At 47.8% G+C, this 21,482-nt stretch overlaps 8 protein-coding genes across 8 annotated transcripts; 6 read left to right on the top strand and 2 right to left on the bottom strand.

Annotated features, from left to right (window-relative positions):
* Positions 1-387: 387 nt before the first annotated feature.
* On the bottom strand, positions 388-1,174 carry BHQ10_007839 (uncharacterized protein; the record flags this gene model as incomplete). Its single annotated transcript, XM_040880578.1, has 5 exons — positions 388-488; positions 555-682; positions 780-836; positions 975-998; positions 1,143-1,174. 5 exons carry the CDS (start codon positions 1,172-1,174, stop codon positions 388-390), a joined length of 342 nt encoding a protein of 113 aa, XP_040736342.1.
* A 968-nt stretch (positions 1,175-2,142) lies between these two features.
* Positions 2,143-6,641, top strand: BHQ10_007838 (uncharacterized protein; the record flags this gene model as incomplete). Its single annotated transcript, XM_040880577.1, has 2 exons — positions 2,143-5,610; positions 5,670-6,641. 2 exons carry the CDS (start codon positions 2,143-2,145, stop codon positions 6,639-6,641), a joined length of 4,440 nt encoding a protein of 1,479 aa, XP_040736341.1.
* Positions 6,642-7,725: 1,084 nt separating this feature from the next.
* On the top strand, positions 7,726-9,117 carry BHQ10_007837 (uncharacterized protein; the record flags this gene model as incomplete). Its single annotated transcript, XM_040880576.1, has 3 exons — positions 7,726-8,229; positions 8,282-8,907; positions 8,967-9,117. The coding sequence occupies 3 exons, from the start codon at positions 7,726-7,728 to the stop codon at positions 9,115-9,117; spliced, it is 1,281 nt and encodes a 426-aa protein (XP_040736340.1).
* Positions 9,118-9,413: 296 nt separating this feature from the next.
* Positions 9,414-11,892, top strand: BHQ10_007836 (uncharacterized protein; the record flags this gene model as incomplete). The annotated part of the gene is made up of 7 exons (XM_040880575.1): positions 9,414-9,634; positions 9,715-9,985; positions 10,041-10,135; positions 10,187-10,767; positions 10,814-10,933; positions 10,989-11,270; positions 11,327-11,892. The coding sequence occupies 7 exons, from the start codon at positions 9,414-9,416 to the stop codon at positions 11,890-11,892; spliced, it is 2,136 nt and encodes a 711-aa protein (XP_040736339.1).
* Positions 11,893-12,963: 1,071 nt separating this feature from the next.
* Positions 12,964-14,452, top strand: BHQ10_007835 (uncharacterized protein; the record flags this gene model as incomplete). The annotated part of the gene is made up of 5 exons (XM_040880574.1): positions 12,964-13,284; positions 13,336-13,465; positions 13,519-13,761; positions 13,816-13,863; positions 13,908-14,452. 5 exons carry the CDS (start codon positions 12,964-12,966, stop codon positions 14,450-14,452), a joined length of 1,287 nt encoding a protein of 428 aa, XP_040736338.1.
* A 528-nt stretch (positions 14,453-14,980) lies between these two features.
* On the top strand, positions 14,981-15,937 carry BHQ10_007834 (uncharacterized protein; the record flags this gene model as incomplete). Its single annotated transcript, XM_040880573.1, has 1 exon — positions 14,981-15,937. The coding sequence occupies one exon, from the start codon at positions 14,981-14,983 to the stop codon at positions 15,935-15,937; it is 957 nt and encodes a 318-aa protein (XP_040736337.1).
* Positions 15,938-16,216: 279 nt separating this feature from the next.
* On the bottom strand, positions 16,217-17,938 carry BHQ10_007833 (uncharacterized protein; the record flags this gene model as incomplete). The annotated part of the gene is made up of 2 exons (XM_040880572.1): positions 16,217-16,759; positions 16,814-17,938. 2 exons carry the CDS (start codon positions 17,936-17,938, stop codon positions 16,217-16,219), a joined length of 1,668 nt encoding a protein of 555 aa, XP_040736336.1.
* Positions 17,939-19,247: 1,309 nt separating this feature from the next.
* Positions 19,248-20,156, top strand: BHQ10_007832 (uncharacterized protein; the record flags this gene model as incomplete). Its single annotated transcript, XM_040880571.1, has 2 exons — positions 19,248-19,307; positions 19,356-20,156. 2 exons carry the CDS (start codon positions 19,248-19,250, stop codon positions 20,154-20,156), a joined length of 861 nt encoding a protein of 286 aa, XP_040736335.1.
* Positions 20,157-21,482: the final 1,326 nt, after the last annotated feature.

The raw sequence follows: 21,482 nt of genomic DNA, 5'->3' as shown, positions 1-21,482 counted from the left end.
AAGAGCCAATTTCACTAAATCATGGCATATGCCGTTTATAGTTCGATTTCATTTCGGCTATGCTCGTTGCGCGCAAAGACAGTGGCAATTAACATGTAGAAAGATCAACCGTCGACGTGAACCATCACTTTCCGTATAACAAATGAAAATACCCCCGGTGGTTATTGTCCATCATGAAAAAAACATTTCCGAACTGACTGATACGCAGGTGGCGATTAATCGATCGTAACGAATTCGGGTGAAAAGGAGCAGAGAAGGAGAAAAAAGAAAACGCCGGGAAACCCAATGAAGCCATAAGGTGAGACACGAGAGCGTTGCTCATACATTCTAGCGTAGCAGCAAGCTTCAGTCCCGAGAGAAACAAAGTCATAGAAATATGAGCGGCCGTTATTCTATCCCGTGTTGCTGTTTGAGGCGTTCTAAATTTTCTTGACGTTCCGCGAGGTCTTCTCTCGATCGAGCCATCTTCTCTGGCTGGTGATATAACACTGTGAAGCAAGTTTGTTAGTCCCTCAATACTTTTGTCAGACTTGATTCCTTTAAACCGAACATACCGACAAGATAACGGTTCTGAAAGTTGAAACCGTTCAGCTTATCGCAAGCCTGCTTCGCATCCATCACGTCCTCATATACAACGAATGCGGTGCCCTTGGTATTGTTCGCGATACCTTGACGTATTTGCCTATGATATGGTGTCAGTCGAAGCCTCTCAATGGGCCAAGTCACGGTAAAGCTATTCTGCCCCCCATGACCGTGATGGATGGTTGGAAGGTGCCTACCTAATCGGCCCGAACTTGCCAAAAAGGTCAAAGAGCTCTTCTGCGGTGACGTTGTAGCTATTGGAATGCGCATCAGTATTAAAATTCTTTGTAGGGATAATTCTGTCATCGCTTGGGCAGGAAAAATTGTTGAGGTATAATTATCGATGGAGGCACGTGGCATGGCGATGGCGGAGCGGTTTTTCGGCGACTCACCTCAAGTTCTTCACGAAGAGAATACTAAATAAGAAGAAAAGTCAGTATGGATGCGCAATATGTATGGTTACTTTGCTCTCTTGCGCTTTCACTTTCAGAGGCTAAAGACACATCATGACTCTACTGCACGAGGCATCGGAGAGGTATCGGCGGAGGACAAGGACTAACCGGTTTGCTTCAGGAGCGAGCTTTCGGCTCATTCTTGTATGCAGAAAGAGCGGATGATCTCTGAATAAAATTTTAGAATGACACTTTGAAGAAATGGTTGGTATCTTGGCCGTGGATCACAACGTTGAATAGATGATTGTACGTAGGACAGAAAGCGATGCACGCGCTGAGAGAGAGAAGGTGTGCCAAGACTTGCAAGGCTGCCCTGATAAGCCTAGCGCCAATCGGCCTCAAACGGAGACGGCGGCCATTGATTGCTCAATTGACGACAATAATAGCAGCAAGAATTAAACAACAACATCAATCACCAATATTTCCTCCTACAAGCGTCAGTCTTTCCATGATGCGCTCTGGTGGTGACTGTAAGCTTATCGTAGCCAGCGTAGATCATTGGCTGGCGCCGGGAACGACTGTAGCGGCCAAGAGGTAACTAGCAGTACTAAGTAACTAACTGCGACTGCCGCCTGCGACCTGCTCCCGCCCTCTCCAAACTCCGTCGACCGCGCCTCACCAATATCCCCTCAGCATTTCATCCTCCCCATCGCAACCCCAGACAACGATACTCGACCATTCCATCGCTATCATTTGAAAGTTGATTTCTCTTTATTATTTATGGCGCCATCTGCGCCTGCTCCGCGCTCACCTTGACGTCGTGCTTTCCCGCGGTGGCTCGCTGTTTCGGTCGAACTACAACTCAACCGCCTCTCATTCCAGACTCCTCTGCCTGCGCATCGAGCCCCTTCCACGCCGAGCCTCTACAACGCGAAACCTTCCTAATCGTCGATTCCGAGATACTCAGCATCCTTGGGGCTCGTAGCGCCTTGCGATTTCCTTGTCCGGGGATGACTCTTCACTCTTGCGGATAGCCACTTTCTGATCCGCGAGGTGACGATTCCCCGCTTCATTCCCGCCTACCGCAAGATTCACCAGCATCGTTCTTTTCACCTCCAACCCTCCCTCTTTCCGCAGTGGACCTGATTTACTGCGCCAACAGCCACCAATGGCGAGCACATCTTCTTTCATAAGCCATCCGGGTGGTCGTCCGAGGCAATATCGTACCCCTTCMCCCCCGCGACGCGCTGTCGAGCCAATATCTCCCGCCTTCAAATCCGAACGCCAGTCGTTCTGGAACGATCGCAGCGCCTTTTACCCGCGGGACTACAATGAACATTCATACAATCCGCCGAGTGATCAACATCGGCAATCAATTGGAGCTAGTCATACTCGTCCCTCGTACGGCAGCCAGGTTGTACATCCCAAAGCCGGCCATGGTCACCATCGAGCCAGCTCGAGTATTGAAACCCTTGCGAACATTGCGCTGGCCACAAGTCCAAGGTTTCAATCCCTTTCGTCTGATCCCCCCAGAAATTCAAACCATACAGAATCCCCGCCCTTATTTCCATCTACCGAGACCGAGTTTGATCGACCTGCTAAACGCGCGCGGTCAGAAAAGTCTTCGCCTGCATTCCAACATGTCGACGCACGGCCATCAACAAGCCATGTTACTGCAGTACCTGACAGTATGAAGACTGATGCCGAACTCCTCCTGAACTTCGCCCGCCCGACTAATTTTGCATCCCCTCAACAATATTCCCAATCCTCCAATAGCTTCGAACAGTCGCTGAATCAGTTCGCCATTGATCAGAGATTACCCGCAGGCAATAGTACCACCACGACATTTCCTGGCTTCATAGCAAGCGCGCTACCACTATCTGGTAGTAATCAATCACCCTCGCGTTTACGGTCACATTCGGACGGGTCGGCAGCTATTGCGCGGCCAGTTGTCCCTGAACTTCGGCCAAACACAAGTTCGTCAACGTTACCGGGGTCTTCTTGGGAGAGGGGCACTTTTCGAAGCCATAACGACGTACAAGATCCGTTGTGTCATCTGCCGGATGGAGACAAACCCATAACAAAGCCATCGAATCGCCGCTCTACCATTACTGGCCAAGCCATGGAGGCTGTTCCAGAGATCAAAGAGGGGAAAGTAACGCCAGAGGAAACCGCGCCGGCGAATTGTGCAGCGTGTCATCTAGTACGCATGGATGTTAACAGCGAAGATCAAGGGGAAGATACGTGGATCAAATGCGACGGCTGTGAAAGCTGGTACCATATCGTCTGTGCTGGTTTCAAGAATGACCGCGAAGTACGCACAGTTGACAAGTTCATCTGTCGAAAGTGTCGACCAGTCCATGGTCAAACAACCTTTGTACGCAAATCGTCTCGCGCAAGGACAGCCATCGACTATGCGGGTCTCAACCAGGGTCTCGTCAAGACTTCTACCGACTCATATGAACACCATTATATCCAGCCTATCAAAGATGGAAGGATACAATTCTTACCCGAAAGCTTTCCCCGTATGAGAGCGGAATTGGTGACTGCCGAATTCTTCGAACGAGGTGTCGGTATGACAGAGCCCATCGTGATTCCTGCTGTCCTCAATCCCCGTTCTTCTATCGATACTTCTGAGTTAGATTCCGCTTTCGATAGTATTGCAGGCGAAGCCTCGACACAGGAGATGTTCGACGAAATACTTGAGAATCAGTCAGGCGACCCTGAACTGGTTATCGATTGTGGACAAGACGTGTTAGACATGGTCGTCCCACAGGGTCTGACAGTACGCGCAGTCGCCGAGCTCTATGGCCCCGAGGAAAGAGTTGAAGTTATTGACGTCAAATCCCAACAAGGCGAGGATAAGAGGTGGAATATGCAGAAATGGGCCGATTACTATGAGAGCACTGGCAAGAAAATTGTACGGAACGTTATCAGCTTGGAAGTGTCGCAAAGCCCGCTGGGAAAGCTAATTCGACGACCGAAAATCGTTCGCGATCTCGATCTTCAAGACTCTGTTTGGCCGGCGGAGCTCAAAGCCGTTGGCGAGTACCCGAAAGTGCAATTTTACTGCTTAATGTCGGTTGCAGATTGCTATACAGACTTTCACATTGATTTTGGTGGTTCCTCTGTCTACTACACAATTCTCAAGGGCAAGAAAACATTCTTCTTCATACCCCCAAAAGAAAAGCATTTGAAGAAGTATGAAGAGTGGTGCAACTCTCCAGCACAAGACACAACTTTTCTAGGAGATCAAACTAAAGAGTGCTACCGAGTTGACTTGGAAGAAGGAGACACCATGCTTATACCAGCCGGTTGGATTCATGCTGTGTGGACGCCGGAAAACAGTCTTGTCATTGGAGGCAACTTCCTTACACGCATGAACTATGGTATGCAGATCAAAGTCGCGAAAATCGAAAAGGATACAAAAGTTCCACGCAAGTTCAGATATCCTTTCTTTCAAAAGATTCAATGGTACACTGCATTGAAGTATCTGAATGATGACCCTATTCCCGAGTCCGTGCTCGATGCATTCTCTCGTGACGAGCACTATCGATTTTATCGGCAATTTCCGATTTACTACGAATTTGGAGAAAGAGAAAATCGCTCGGCTCCGGGCTCTACATACTATAACGCTCGTTTTTATTCACAAGCAGAACTAGAAGGGTTGCCTGAACTTTTGAGATATCTTCTTCGAACTGCACTCATTGCTGGAGGATATTCGGTTGACGGTGTTACTGTAGAGGCAAGAAACGCCGTCAAACGCTCTATTCCTAAGATGCAGGGAGACCCCCTCGAAGTCGCCAAGAAGTTCGCGATTTGGATAGCGTGGAAACGAGGAAACGAGAATGCAGCTTCATGGACTCGCCCTGGCGCAATATCCAGTACATTCAAGATCGATCAGGTGGAGAAAAGACCGGCCGGGCGCCCGAGTCGTCGATCCGAGCGACATGCAGATTCTCACAAGATGTATGCTGAAAGGCAGAGTTTGCAACTTGTAGCTGAACAACCGCCGGAACCACAAGAGGCCCTCTCGAGGTCAACCCCGAATCCTCCTGATGACATTGCGCTCATTCCTCAGCTTCAACCCGTTCCGATTCCCGTCACTCCGGCTTCCGGTGCTCCAGCTATCACTGCTCCGATCACTACTACGCCGACCGTCCCTACTCCTACCTCCACAAATTTGAACCTCACAGAGGAAGCGTCCAAGCCTCGAACTACAAACAAAGGCTCAGGGCTGGGACCGAAGCGTGTGGCTTGCGATGCATGTCGTAAACGAAGAATACGTTGTCGGCATAAAGATGAGCAAGGCGATGGCTTACCGCTAGGAGTCTCGCCCAACCCAGCTCCATCGGGAGCTATGTTTGACCCTGTCGATCCACAACGACAGTCCATTCTAGCGCATGACGCAGCTTCTGTACTAAATGCGCTGGCTGCTGTTGCCACAGAGTCGACTCTTCAGGATGGCGGCGATCTCTTGCCTTATACCGGTGATGGTTTCTCTCGGGACAATGTCGGCTTCTTGAGTGGCATCTCACAATCTGCATTTCCGCGCCCGGTGGAAGGATCTGTCCACGGTACTAATGGCGGAAAGAAGGGAAGAAGTAAGGCATGTGATGAATGCCGTAAAAGCAAGGTAAGAACCGACATCCTATATCCTGCTTTTGGTTTATACACTGTACTAATGTATGTTAGCGTCGTTGCATTCACGATGAATATGGCAGAATTGATCCAGTCAAAGCACAGGAGCGGTCAAAACCTCGCGCGACATCGTCAACGAAACGGCCTAGGCCGAATGAAGACGGTATAGATCCGGTGGCAAATAAGAAGGCCAAAGCAGACGCAATAGCTCCTGCCCCCTTCGACAACATCAACTATACTGGATTCGAGAAGGATCAAATCATTCCAGCTTACGTTTCCGTATCTGATGCACATCCCCTAGACGAGGAGCAATACCATCAGGAGTATTACAAATATGACCCCGATGGGCTGTCGACGGTTCATTCCCCACCGGAGGAAAGGTTCGATCAATCAGTAAATGTTGAACCAGCAGACATCTCTTGTGTCCTCTCGCCTAATCCGAAGATCAACGGAGATGCCGCCACGCCTACGCCGCACACGCAAACTAATCTTCAATTAGCAAATCCGTTAGCATCGCCACCTACTTCACTTTCAGGTGAAACAGAGCTATTAGCCTCGCAGCATCCAAACGAGGAACTTCATGGCAGCAGCGTTATTGTTGAGGGCGAGCATGAGGTACTACATACACCGAACTCCAGTTCACGTCACTCTTCTCGTCAACCACGCCAGGTTGATCGGTACGCCACAGAACAACAAGCAGGAACCAAGCCGAGTACAGTATCAAAGAAGGCGGCGACTGGTTCAACTCGACAACCTGCGAAGGCCTTGTCGACAACATCAGCTCATAGCAAGAAATCAACTTCGCGGCCCTCTTCATCCCACACCAAGAAGAGCGCCTCGCCTAGCCTGGAGAAAAAGTTAGCACATTCATCAACGACATCTCCTAGCAGTAGCAAGAATGTGAAACGCGAACGAACCAGTTTTACGGCCGATGATACTACAGACGCGGATGCTGAAAGTCTGAGGCTGATCAGAGAATTGCAAGAACAGGACTTTGGCCTTCGACGAAGAGCTGCACGTGTCTAGTCTGTGTCGGTCCACTTTGCCGGTCTCGTCTGTCCATTTTCCATTCGGATATTCTGAACTAGGGCGAGAATCCAGATTCTTGTTATGTACTTGCCATGTTTTTCACAATGGCTACGAATTTAATTCCCTTTTCCTTGCCTTCTTTCCTTCATTGCATATGTGCAGCCCATCTGCTCCCCTGATACCAATATTCATCAGTTCTCATTCCTCCAGCCTTGTGCTTGCTTCTAATAGTCGGTCCTTCCGTATCTTTTCTCTATGTCTTTGTCTCCAAGTCCATCATCCTATTGCTACCCCTATTTTTGACATCGGTCTCGACCTCTTTGCCCCTTTAACTTTTTTCCTTTATCTCTTTCTCTGTGCAATTCTGACGAATATCCGGTTCGGTGTCTATGGCTACGGTGTCTGGTCGTGCTTCATTGGTATTCTGTTACTTCTCGTTCATATCAGCTGTTAGATCACACTGTTTCTCTTGTTTTCTTAAATGGTGATCCATGTTGATCACCGGATCGACTGTTTTGTTACTTCTGATATGTCTTGATTAGATGCTTAGGGCTTAGCTGAGTTAATCTAGTTTATTCCTTCAGTTAATTGTTCCCGTTAGTGTCATCCCGGAACGTTGATTGTGCATGGTTCAAGTAACATCCCATCCACCAATTTCAATGTTTCATGATCAGTCAGCCATTCCATAAGAACCCAGTCACATTCGATATGCATCCAGCTCGACAGCGGTAGCACAGACCTTTCGGAACTTCCGGTAATACGAGAGTCTTGACTAGTTTAAGCGGGACATAAGATGAGTAATAACTCTGTTCAACCTAGATTATATCATGTCAATTATACAATCTCCAGGCATCTGGTTTATAGTTATTGGTATATCTCGGTAGATCTTGAGGCGCATCACTTCATTATGTGTCGGATGTTCCGTAGAATATGCCTTTCATATTTGCCTATGTACGTAAGTTCAGTTGAACTATAAAGATCCCAGGTATTATCGACTCCTAGCCAGATTCTACAGCAAGACTACTCTCTTCTTCCAGTGAAATAAGGATTGAAAGAAATTATACGTACTACCACATTCAATATGGCTTCATTCGTGCTCTCGGCCGACCAAAAACAGGTCAAAACCGAAACACGACTCTTTGCCCAAAATGTGCTCAGTGAAGCATCAGCAATCTACTCCAAGTACCCCACTCAAGCGGAAAGATTCCAGTCCATTCGCCCTCTCTATCGCAAAGCTGTGGCCGCGGGTCAAATCCGAGCTCAGATCCCAGCTCCCCTAGGCGGAGCGAGCAAGAATCTCATTGATGCGGCATTGGCGCTAGAAGAACAGTACCCCGTGGATCCCAGTGTTTCTTTGACTATTGCCGCAACGGGATTGGGGATGACGCCTTTGATTCTGGGAGGGAATCCGACACTTTTTGAGAAGTTCTTGGCGCCATTTTTGTCAGGCGATGGCGAGCCGTTGGCTAGTCTGGTCCATTCTGAGCCTAATGGCACAGCGAACTGGTTGGAAAAAGGTGGGAAGGGCCTGCAGACCACCGCGTATCGTCAGGAAGATGGGACATGGATTATCAATGGCGAGAAGGTAGTCATCGCGTAAGCGGCTTTTTCACATATCCACTAACATTTTGCTTTAGTTATGGACCACAAACAGCGCAGGTTGGGATGGGAAGGGTGCCGATCTTCAATGCGTCGTGTGCCGTTACTGTACAGATGATAGATTGCTTCCAGCGGATGCTCCGGCATCAGCAGTGGTTGTCTTAGTGGTCACCCGTGAAACCATTGCGCAAAATGAAGTCTCGGCCTACCAAGTCCTTGCAGAGCCTGAATTAGTTGGTCATCCAGCAGTCTCCGGCCCACATACACGTTTCACAGACTTCAAAGTCCCTGATGATAACCTGCTGGCCGCACCCGAAGCTGGTGCAGCTCTTATTGAAAGCTCCTTCGGCATGTCCGCTGCATTGGTTGGTGCCATGGGTGTAGGTATTATGCAGACTGTATATGAGAAGGCTTTACACTTCTCCAAGACCGATGCTCGTGGTGGCAGTGTACCTATTGTGCAGCGACAGAGCGTTGCAGATCTGCTTATTGATATCAAGATGAAACTTGATGCGTCGCGTTTATTGACATATAGAGCTTTGGATTATGTGCAGAGTGAGTCGATTGATGCCAAAACCGCGTTGGAGGCTTGTCTACAGGCGAAGATCTATGGGTCAGACAATGCGGTGGATTGCGCGACTACTGCCATGAAGATTATCGGAATGTAAGTTCTTTTTGTCTCTCCCAGGTACAAGTGTACTCTGAAACTGATATTGTGTATAGCACCTCATACGCTAAGGAAAAGGGCTTTGGGAAGATATTGAATGATGCGGTGTGTCTGAGCCTTTTCGATGGAGGAAACGTGGGCGTGAGACGACGACAACTTCAGCGGCTACTTGAGGAGGAAGATTATGAATCTCGTCTGACCTTATAATCTGCATTTCAAGACAACTTTTGATGGCTTTGCTAGCAACCTGCTCCATATGCAGGTGTAGATCATACATATGTACTATAGAAGACACATGTACCAAAATTAACGTTGGACAGAAAGCCGGAGGGGCACGTGACCGGATTAGGTTATCGGGTCCTTGATTGACTGACTCATACGATGTTGAAGAAACAATGTCTCTTAAACAATAGCGCTTCGTATGCAGTAACGGCAATCGCAGAACGAGACTCAACAGCCTAAGTTCATCAATTTTAAGAACATGATTCGCACCAAAAACAACAATGTCCGAAAGAGCTCCGAACATGGTCTTCCGACCGGAAAATATTCCGATCCGCTTCTTCAAATCATGCCGGTGGTGTCGAAGACAAAAGATGCGCTGTGATGCGCGCGATCAAGTCCCTTGCTTTCGCTGTCGATCTGCTGGCCGAAATTGTATTCTTGATCCTATTGATAGTGAGCCACGTCGGAGTAGACGTCGGCAGAAAAGTGCAACTCCGGCACGGTATGATTTCTCTCATAACTAAATATTGTTGCATCAAACACATACGAGAAGTCATACTTACTTCTCTACTTATCTAACAGAAGCCGATTGGCAGGCTCACCATTAGACCAGCGAGCTGGATACCATACTCCTGCCACTACTGAACAAGATTTCTCTTCCCTGGTCACATCGCGAGATGCTGGTTTCGATACCTCCATTGATTCACTACCAAATTCGGTGGATTTAAGTAGCTTGCGGTCTCAGAATGCAGAATCAAGCGGGCACAAGTCTCAGCAGTTGAGTCCTAATGAGATGATTGCGCCGGTGTCTGCGGTGCATTCCATGTCTGTGAACTTGTTGGGCTCCGACAACGTAAGTACGATTATCTATACGGTTTGTATATTGGCTGATGACAAGCGAGGTTCAGATATTCATGGATTCGTCGACGAAAGGTGACCCCAAAGGTGATATAATTGCGCGTGGCATCGTTAGTGAGGAGAATGCACGTGTCATTTATGAACGGTTTGTTTATCTGCACTTATTTTTGAAAGTGCCTTTGCTTATTGAATGAAGATTCTTTATTGGAAGCAAAAACTTCCTTGGCCTATTTGATCCAATCCGAGACACATTCGACTCTATTCGCTCACGCTCTTTGTTTTGTTTCACGGTAATCATCTACCTCGCTAGCCGTGCTGTGGTTGATTTACGCAGTAATACACACATGCAGCGAGTTCTCCAAGATGAGGCACAGCGCCTAGCCGAAGATAGCTTTTTTGAACGGCCGACAAAGCTAGAGACTGTGCAGGGGATGATTTTACTGGCTGCTTATTCGGAAAAAACCTGGTTCTCAATTGCACTCATTCTACGCACTGCTCTAGACTCTGGACTGGAAAAGTCGTTGGACACTTTGTTGTCGCAGGAGAAAGTCCCTCGAAGCTCGCTTTCAGCTACCATGGCAGACCGTCAACTAGTATGGCAAACCAGGACTTGGCTAATCAGCTTTACGTTGGAACTGGATGTGGCTTCTGGTACTGGACGCAAATCTCGTATTGCCGAAGTAGATGTCACGAAGCTTCGCGCTTTTCTTGATTATCCGCTTTCCTTGCCGGCTGACATGCGTACGGTGAGTATTATTGAGTTGCATCAATTACGAGGTTTGTTCAGCCAGTTCGAGCCATGAAATGGTACTAATTTGACCAGGTCATTCTCGGGTGATTATTGAAAACGCGGCGACAATTCCAGACATTATCTCCAAGGAGCTCCCGGCCATCATGTCAAGACTTCAAAACTGGTGGACAACGTGGGACGAAATTCACGAACGTGAGCATTAATCACCTCTATTCATCATGTAAATGTCCTGACTGACTTCGTCCAGAGAATGGTTTCCATGCAGGAGCCTTCCAACGCAGCAGTCTCAAACTGATGCTTCACTATGCCAGAATATTTGTGTTTTGTATTTCGCTAGCGCGCATTCAGAGACTACAGCCGACATACGCCAACTCGAACCCAGACACTATCGACGAAAACGTCATGAATCTATGGCAATCACTTGTTACCACAATCATGGACCAATTGGCATACCTTATCAATGAGTCGTCCTATCGGTACCAACTGACGTGGGCACCTACATACCCAGCTCTAACGATTGCCTTTGTTAGTAAGTCTGTCAAGCAGTTTTACTTTTTTTCTATTTCGGGTCTAACAGGTGACAAGCGACATTTGCTCTTCGAGTCGCGCGATGGTGTCCAAGCCTGATAGATCAATCCCTACTCCTCGACAGAGCGGAAAAAATATGCGACTTCCTAAGACAGCCACCATATCCAGACATTCACCGCACCGTGTCAATCTTCGTAAATTATGCACGTGCTCTAATATCCAGCCAGCGCCGACAAGAAAACAACGACAACGCAGACATGCCCGAACAACAGAGCGGCGACGACGGATCGTCGTCTACTTCATACCGGGACACGGCGGACAATGCCAATAGTCTCATAGTAAATCATCCTCCGCCGGTAGAGGTGGGTTCGATGACACATGATAGTGAAAGTGGCAATCGCGGGCCGACGCTGCAGAGCACTACCGCCATCAAGGATACGAGTTTGTTACCAACACTGAGTAATGATGTTCCCAGACCGCCTCTTTCTCGTCTCCCGGAGATGATGGAGGTTCCTAATTGGGCTACGATGTCCAATTCCATTGCGGATTCATTTGGCCTGTTTGAGGAGGGCCAGAATGATATCTTTGATTTTCTACATACCATGCCATCTATACCACAGTAATGCTTATATAATTGTAGGGAAATGAATTTGCACTCTTGATACCTCTACAACAGCAAATGTAATTACGAAATAGGAAACACAGAAGGAAGTTAGTGATCGTCTCGACTCGTGACCATGAACAACAAACAAACTTGGGCCTCAATGCAGTGTTCGAACTAGCTATGAATAACAGATTTCTCTCTCAACTGCATTAGCCGTGAAAATAAACACACACAATCACAATGTCGTCAAAGGAACAGCCTGTCTAGACCCCGGGTTTCGACCGGCGCCGGCGGCCCATTTGCCCTAATTTCCGGTCCCGGTACGGGACCGACATTCCCGGTTCGGAAAGTGATATATGGACTCCGCAAAAGCCGCATGTTGGGAGTAAATTTTCCCTCAAAAAGAAGGTAATAATGAGGTATTATATTTGACGATGGTCTAGCCAGTGGCCATGGTAGATGAGTCTATTGTATTCGGCAAGTTTTTGATTTTCGGTTGGCTCGGTGGTTTCAATGTGGAATTGAAAAAAAACTTCATGTTTTTATATATATATATATCCACTCGCTCCTGGAGGTGAATACAATGGTACTTCCTATTGTAAAATCAAAAACAAGATCTACTCTTTCCCCTGTTTTCCTCTCTCAACCCGAGTATAGACGGAATGGAATTCCAAAGGAAAGATTCGGCTCCGGCCAGAGTATCTGACCTTCCTCTTTCAGGTATGATTGTACTTCATACCTTGGTAGCCTCCTCAACATACTAATGTTTTCCGTGATCATAGACAAAGAACAGATATTTCAAGAAAAGCCTATATACCTGACAGACTCAAAAAGAGAACTAAAAACAGACGAAGGATACACACTGACCAAGCTATCCCAAGATGAAATCCTGGTTGAATTTTCAGATCAATCAGTCGTTAACCCTCCCAACTGGACTGCTGTACGCAAGAACTTTCTGTATACTCGTCTGAAATCCCCAAGATTAACCCGTCAATAGAGAAAGAAGTTGTACAATGCCATCGTGGCACTCTTCGTGGTAATCAATAGCGGTATATCAACAGCCCTACCCAGCAACGCCGTACCATTCATAATGCAAGAATTCAACCAATCCGGCAACGCACTCAAAAATCTGCCCACAGCACTGTTTCTCGTTGGCTATATAACCGGCTCTATGGTGTTTAGCACAATGAGTGAAACGATTGGCCGCAAGCCCGTGCTTCTGGGCACGTTTACAGTCTTTGTACTGGCAACTCTGGCATGCGCTGTTGCGCCCAATTGGGGGTCTTTTCTGGCTTTTAGGATTATCTGTGGTCTTGCGGGCGCGGCGCCGCAGACTGTTGTTGGTGGGTTGTATGCGGATATGTTTGTTGATGAGCGGACTCGTGGGCGTGCGATGGTTTCGTACATGTCGGTATGTGTCGGTCTCTAAGAGGGAATGTGCATTGCTAATAAGAACACACAGGCGTCTAGTTTTGGTCCCATTCTAGGACCGATTATTTCTGGATGCTCTGTTGAGTATGGTTGGAGATGGACGTTCAGAATCGATTTGATCTTAAAAGGCACCACTTGGTTGGCCCTTTTATTCACTTCTGGTATACGACCTTGCCTCACCTCGAGTCCAAACAGACCAACTGATTATGAATAGAAACTTTTGGGCCAGCCCTCTTGAAACAACAAGCATCTAAACTGAGGAAGAAATGGGGAAGCGAGCGATACTTTTCTCGAGCAGAATTGCGCTCAGACTCGACATTCAGCACAACCCAGCTCATCATCAGACCCATTACGATGCTCGTTTGTGAGCCTATTATTCTGTCGACTACGGTGTACATTTCTATTGCGTATAGTCTGGTGTTCTTCTATTTTCAGGCGTATCCCATCATTTTTGAGGGTATGTCCATAATCTGTCTTTGTATTGGGTATAAAGCTAACTCCGTTTGTGAAGGAATCTTTGGCTTCGATGTAAAGTCAGCATCTCTCACATATATCCCAAGTAAGATGCACCATTATGCTCAATGAACAATGCTAATTGGTTAGTCGGCATTGGCGCCTCATCTTCCGGTCTCTTGACCCTCTGTTACGACATATACTACGAGAAGAGTAAGAAGCTCGGCAAACCCTGGACCTCCAGTCCCGAACTCCACCGTCTACCTTTATCCTGTATCTCTGGCCCCTGTCTCACTGTGAGCATCTTTTGGCTCGCATGGACTGCCAACTCAAACATCCACTGGATCGTACCAGTTGCTTCTGGATTAGTATTCGGATTCGGATACCAGATTGTCTTTACTTCACTATTGACCTACGTCACCGACGCATACAAGACATACTCCGCCAGCGCACTCGCAGCTTCCGTCGTTGTGAGGAGTATCGCAGGCGCATTCTTACCCTTTACTGCAACACCGCTGTACGAGTCGCTGGGAGCTTCATGGGCGACGTCGGTGCTGGGGTTTGTGAGTTTGGCGTGTATACCAATTCCGTTTGCGTTGTTGCATTATGGCGCTGAGATTCGGAAGAATAGTCCGTTTTGTCAGAGGCTTGTTGCTGATGAGCAGAGAATTAGTGCAGGTGTGCAGCGGGTATAATCATTTGTGTTATCTGCATGAAACGACGTATGACCATGATGAATCTTGTCTGCATATTTGGATCTTGTGGCGTGCATATGGATACACAGCATTTTTATTCATGACTAACACTGTGGTTTTTGAGTATAGTTTTGTCTTTTTGCTCGTATTGTTTATTGCATTTGTCTGTTGTTCTTTTTTTGTTCAAAAAGTATTATAACCATTTCGGGCGTTTCGGGCAATTAGCCCTAAGTTTCTTAATTAGGTAATTCTAATCAATAGACTCTTTGAAGTAAATCTGCAGTCACTAACATAGCGAAGTATTTATTCAAATCACCATCAAAACATCAATAAATAATCGATATAAAATCCAGACCTTAAGGACAAGTCAGTTGTCCGGTTAAGTCTTTACGCGAGCGCGGATGACATGGAGTGCAGTACAACCCCGCAAATCTATGAGATGAGAATGCATTTCCTCACGTACCATTAGAACCAGCCCTTCTTTTGACAATTTTACAATTGAATAATTCTGACAGAAACCGTTACAAAATGCAAGACCAGAGAATCATCTATTTTCTCGGCTCAAACATCAGCCACGCCATCTCCAACTACATCCACAACGACGCCGCCTCCTCTATTGGATACACCAACTGGCGTCTAGAAGCAGTCGACACCACCGACTTGGAAGATTTCTCGAAACGCAAGCTGACGAGCCCAGAATTCGCCGGCGCGGTGATTACCATGCCCCATAAATTAGGTATTATTCCGTATTTGGATGAGGTTGATGAGATTGTGGAGTTGGTCGGGGCTTGTAATAACATCTATCCGTCTTGTGCACCTGGTTCAGCGAAGAGAAGGTTGATTGGGACGAATACGGATTGGGTGGGAGTCAGGGACTGTCTTTTACGGCTTGATGATGAGTTTGTGGCAAGCAATAGCAACGTAACCCACGACGAGAAAAAGACGGGATTCATTGTGGGTGCTGGCGGTGCATGTCGAGCTGCCATCTACGCTCTAACGAGACATTTGAGCGTCACAAGGATATACATCATCAACCGGGACGCCGATGAAGTTCGGAACCTGCAAACCGATATATCTGCCCGATACCATGGGACTACTACTACCATACCGGAAATCATTCATCTACAAACACCGGAGCAAGCACGCAGCCTCGGGGACAAGCCATACTACGGCGTCGGCACAGTACCGGATTACGCACCCGCAACAGACGCAGAGACCACGGCGCGCGACACACTGCGCGCTCTACTCGATCGAAGTGTCGACAAAAAGAGAGGCGTGTTTCTGGATATGTGCTACAACCCGCGCGAGACGAGTAGTCTGCGTGCAGCTAGAGAGTGTGGGTGGGTGACGGGGGAAGGGGTGGATGTCGTTAGTCTTCAGTTGAAGGAGCAGTGGAGGCTTTGGGCGGGGGAGGAGGCTAGTGCCATGATTTCATCAGAGTTGATGGTGAGACGAGCGCGTGAAATTGCAGATGGTCATGTTTAATCTATATACCTGGGTATGTTTGCTGAGGTGCTGTCGGGTAAATGTACAGCCGTAAAATCGTCTCACTAGCGTCGATCTTATAGATAACACTATCAAATAATCAATCAATTCACTAGTGATTAGACAGCTCTTCTATAAAATCTTTTGATCATGAGACGTATCATAGAATCATGCACCATTCAGAACGATGTTGGGGTATAAAAGCGAAATAAGAACAAATCATCAGTCAGACGACGACACAAGAACGCCTGTAATCGCATCTCGACTCGAAAAACGAAACTACCTAAACTCCGTACCATCTGATTGCATGTCCGGACTAATCCCGTTCATCATCAACCAATCTGTACGACGACCCATGATGGAACTCAGCTCCTCGTCTTCGGGCTCTTCGCCGACGCCGACACCAACCCAACGCTTGGAGCGTTTCTCTTCTTGGACAAAGTTGCGGATCACGCAGCTACTGGTATAGCGTCCTTGACATACTTTGCGTCGACCGAGGTGTTTGAATCTTGGACCCAAGGGACCATTGACGTAGTGGTATTGCCCTGCAAAGCGGTATTGACGCGGGTCACCAAGTGGGTAGAACTTGTCGCCCCAGTGGCCATTGAAGAAGAACCATTCAGTCGGTGCAGAGGGATTGAGATTAGAGGCACGCAGAGCATCAGTCAGATAGTCGTATGTGTAGTAGTGCGAATTGAGCAGTGGGTCCCACAGCGGGCCCCGGTCGGTTTGATCTTTAAGTAGACCCCATGGAAGGACATATTCGTGAATTCCAGGTGTGGCATACATGGCATGCGTGCCGGTGGCAGAATAAACAACAGGCTGTGTATATGGTCAGATGGAAAAAAGCAAAACGTCAACACTGGAACAACGTACCCGTTTACCATGCTTCTCGACAGCTTCATAACTGTAGGCCTCGCCTGCAGTATGAGCACTAAGAAACAGTGCTTTTGGATGGCCCTTGTAAAATCGCACCATGGTATGTTCCCAATCGCCGACGTGGTTACCAAAACGCACGTCAAAGACTGTGTTGCCAAGGTTGTAGCTATAGAAAAAGAACCAAAAAGCATCCACGATATCATTGCCTTTGTCGACAACCACCAAAAACGCAGGAGCATCGCTGCGTCCTGGGTCCGCACCTGCAATATCGATAGGCTTGCCGCCATGTCTCTTCCGGAGCTCTTCAACGTCGATATGCGAGTCAAATAACATGAAATCCGGCTCTTCCGGGTCTACCGAGTGAGCATCCACATCGTCATTCCAGCTACCGGCATCGTACCATTTTTTCCGATCGTCATCTTCGTTAAACACCGGAGTATCGCCCGGCTTGTCGTCTTCTGGCTCTTTAGGGTCTATTGGTGTGCCTGGTTGAGGCACGGGAATATTTCTCTCACCTCCTAGCCATTCCGGTCGGTTTTCCACGTCGTCGTCACTGGTGAGGTAAACGTGCTTGCCCAGCTCCCATCGGTTTAGGCGATCCAGATCTTGCAGGGTTGGATGTTCCCATTTTGCTTGTACAGGCGTATAGTTTAACATGGGTGTCGTGTATACCAGATGCTCCGCAATGTCACCAGGCCAAAAGTTCTCACCAGAGAATAGATGCACCAGAGGCGCATACTCTAGTACATACTCCGGCACTTCACGGAGCACCTTCTCTCTGTTTGTCCAATTTGCCGAAAGATCTTCTGCGAGGGTCCAATCCGACCGCCAACTATCATCTTGACCGCCGATTGGAAATTGATCCAATGTCCTACTGGGAGGTCCGCTGTTGGCGCGGGACAGACGGACGTGGGCGATACCGCAGAGACCAAAGAAGCGACAGAACTTGCGATCCCACCAAGACTTCGACGAGGCCAACCATTCTGCTTCTTCCAAATCTTCTTCGGACCAGACGAATAATGAGGGTTTGACGGCGCGGAGAATGCTGCTGATCGATAGGTAGGCGATCAGAGTTGTGAGAGCAAGGATAATAAATTTGGAAACTGGACGCCGGCGAGCCATCGCGATAGGTGTGTGAGCGATGTTTCTGTCAAGCCGGATTTCTCGGATGTGCTATATGTTGTTCTGAGTAATCCGGGAGTGCCGCCAATGTCCGGATGTCCGTCAAATGTACCGGGCCTGCGGTAAGTAAATCGATCAATCGGGGGTTGTTCTGCTATCGTGTACTAGCAGGAACAGCGAGTAAAAATATAAGCGAGATAATAATGCGTTTCTTCGTGATAATGATGAGACCGAAGCTCAGAGCGGTACCGGACCAGCAGGAAGTAGGCGGCAAAGCCGGGGGTATCTATAAGGGCAGCAATGGCATGCTATATAGGGCGGACGAGGCTGGAGGAATGAGGTTTTCAACAACAGGGAAAGAGTAGAGGAGTAAACAGAAGAGGATGGAGGATATATGGAGAGGAAAGATGAAAGAGAGAAGAGAGAAAGAGAGAAAGTCAGGCACGCTGCAGGTGAGAGGGAACGCCGGCGTGACTCGCTCTTTCGTCCATTCACCGTCCAAGCCCGTCGCCCATGCCGGGTCGCGGCCAATCAGCACCGGTGAAAACTCAGAGAGGGAAGAGCGTCGCCCCACGAATCGGCATCCAGGTCAGCCGCAGGTGTTCCGCTCGCAGCCGATTTTCGTCTTATTTGGTAACACTATTGATTAGTAGGAGTTCATTCAACGGATATATGCATGGAAAGGTGCCTGTGTTGGCTGTCTGCTCTGATTCGCAGTCGATCGGCTGACGTGTATGCCGCTCTCAGACCATCAGCACAGTACATAGTAGACCGAGTACTACTCGATGGCTATCTGGTATGAACTCAAATACTAGCTGGCATACTATATGGTATGTATCCTCTCATGCTTGCATCATTCGATTACGCGAGATCATCCACTGATCAGTCAGTTTGCCCCGTGTTACATCATGTACAAAAGTGAACTGACTGACTAATCGATAAGTTACCTAGTTAGTAGGCGGCTAGCAATCGATAATTACGATGGATCTCCGTGAGGCTTAGTGTCCTCTCGATAAGCCGCATACTTGTCTCTGCTCAGCGTGCGTGGTATGTATACGGCTGTCAATTGGCTTCGTGTAGAGGGCGATGTAGACTAGATATAGACGAATTAAGGAATCTGACCCGATCTCATGACTGGGAACCAAGAGCAAAGCATTGGGTGCAGGATGGCGATCGCAGACGCCAAGCCCGACTACAAAGCTTGAGTGATCGACCCAATTAGGTTTAGCCGCAGCATTAAGTCACGGTTAGTGCAGGGCTTGAGCTTCTTCAGGTCTCAGGCGGCTACCACAACATTACTGAACAAGCCATGCAGGACTCAACATCAGACTCTGAATATGAGTATGAGTATGATGCGACGGAGACAGAGGTACTCTAATAAGATACGGTTTAATGGAACCGCACTGATTTGCAACAGACGTTCTTCGTCAACATCGACTTGACCTCGTACAATGGACCCCTCCGTCCACCGCGCGGACAAGCACCGTCAGCACCATCAGCACCAGCAGACCAACCCGAGAGAGCCGACGAAGACGCTGAAGACGCCGCATCACCGCCAAACGAAGACCGGGCAGAAGTGACAGGAAAACGCAAACGGGTCGACGCAGAACCCCTAGACGATATCGCGGCCGAAGATGAGAACGATGATCGCATACAGATCATGGAATTGCACAGCCGGAATCCATACATCTCCTACCGAAATCATATATTCAGTTGCGAGTGGGCGGATATGATTGGCACGGATATGCATTTCGTTCGTCGCGAGGACTCGGAGCCCGACCCGACATATCTCAAGCACACAGACGGGTATTCACTGATTGCCGCAAACCCAATCAAAATAATAGGCAGACGAGCGCATTTCGCTCGTCCGTCTGCCAATGGTGCACAAGCCGATGCGACGGAATCCATGTCTGCGCCCATTTCGATCCAGGCAGAGAACAAATCTTCCCAAGTTCGCTTTCTGCAAGAACTCATGGACATCAAACGCGAAAAGGGCGAGACGGATATGGTGCGAATGACGTATGGGTCGAAGCGCAACCAGAATTTCGAAAATAAGATTAGCGGATGGGCTCGTACCGAGGAGCGAATCAATACGATTCACCAATTGAACCGTGCGGCTCTTGCGGGCGATCAAGAGGCGTTGGCCAAGTTGGAGGAGTTGTATAATCAGATAGAGGCGAATCTACCGGCTGATTCGGCTGATACGGCGCCATCTTGATCATGTGCAGTTCCATTACATTACAAAATTACGACTTGTGCGTGGCAATTCAAGAAGGGCTCTTTGAGCTAATCCATTTGATAAAAGGAAGAGAACCAAATCAGATGCACAATTTGAAACAGCGACGCAAATCCATTCCCATATCCTGCCAACTCCGTGTTTGCAACGCTGTCAGGTTTATATTACATATGCAAAGAATCAACGCAACACTAGAAACTCTTATCAACGAGGACTCGATGGAAATCCGATAGGTGACGGCGGTGGAGGCGGCGGGTTCTGAAATTGATAATCTGAGTACTCGATATGCGTCGCAGATGATGAGGACTTGTCGGATGTCGAGACCGCTGACGAGAGGAAAGATTTCGGCAGGAGGGAACCCGATGCTTCGAGGGCTCGGAGTATGTCTTGAGGATTCAGAGCGGGATGCGATGTGGCCGATTTTGGGGTTGTGGGTGGCTGTGTGGATACTTTGCTGAGTTTAGGATGCATGGCTGCCATGTTGTTCGATTGATTGATTGATTGATTGATTGATTACGGTGCCGAAACTCGTCACGTTTGTGATCGATGAATCGATTTGAGGAAATAGAAAGAGCGAATGAGCGAGATTCGGATATTGAATCGTTAATTTCGGCTGATTTGACCACAATATTAGCTTCAGCGTCGTTTCAAAAAGAAAGAGAGAAAAAGCATGAGACAATGGATAATAAATACGCCGATAGGACAGCTGCCCCCCAGCTTAGAAAGTCATCAAAAACGTACCTCGGTAATTGAACTAGACTCTCGGGCGAACAATCCGAAATATTTAAACACAGGATTTTGCACAGAGTAAAAAGAGAAGGGTTGAGAGGGAAAGTTGGAAAGACATGGAAGGTTCACCGCCAATATATACCTAACCTCGCATGAGCTAGCAGCTAGGTGTAGAGGTAGGTAAATGTGATGAATGATAAACCGATTATGATCTAAGCGGATACGTCAGCGATCTGGCAGATGTACATATGTACGGAGTATTATTTGGACAAGCAGTAAATGAGTAGATTAGGTAGAAAGAAGAAGAAAAAGTAAAGAGAGACACTGTGAAAAGCTGAAAAGAACGTAGGAGACGGGGAACTAGACACATACGTACGAGTAGCTCTAGTTGTTACCTTTTATGTTGTATTTTTTACCTTTTTTGGTATTTTACCCCAACCTTTTGATAGAGTACCCCAGTATTCTAAGTATTTATGTATGTACAATGTCGTACGCACCTAGGCACGAATTACATGCTCTTCCGTGTCGTCCGGAGGTATCTCAACTATCCTTTCAGCCCAACAGGTTCAGTTACCCCTT

The sequence above is a fragment of the Talaromyces amestolkiae genome, assembly GCF_001896365.1.
Source record: "Talaromyces amestolkiae strain CIB chromosome Unknown scaffold17.1, whole genome shotgun sequence".
In the NCBI taxonomy this organism is placed as follows: Eukaryota; Fungi; Ascomycota; class Eurotiomycetes; order Eurotiales; family Trichocomaceae; genus Talaromyces; species Talaromyces amestolkiae.
The sequence above is the reverse complement of the archived record's forward strand: the minus strand, read 5'-3'. Positions and strand labels throughout refer to the sequence as shown.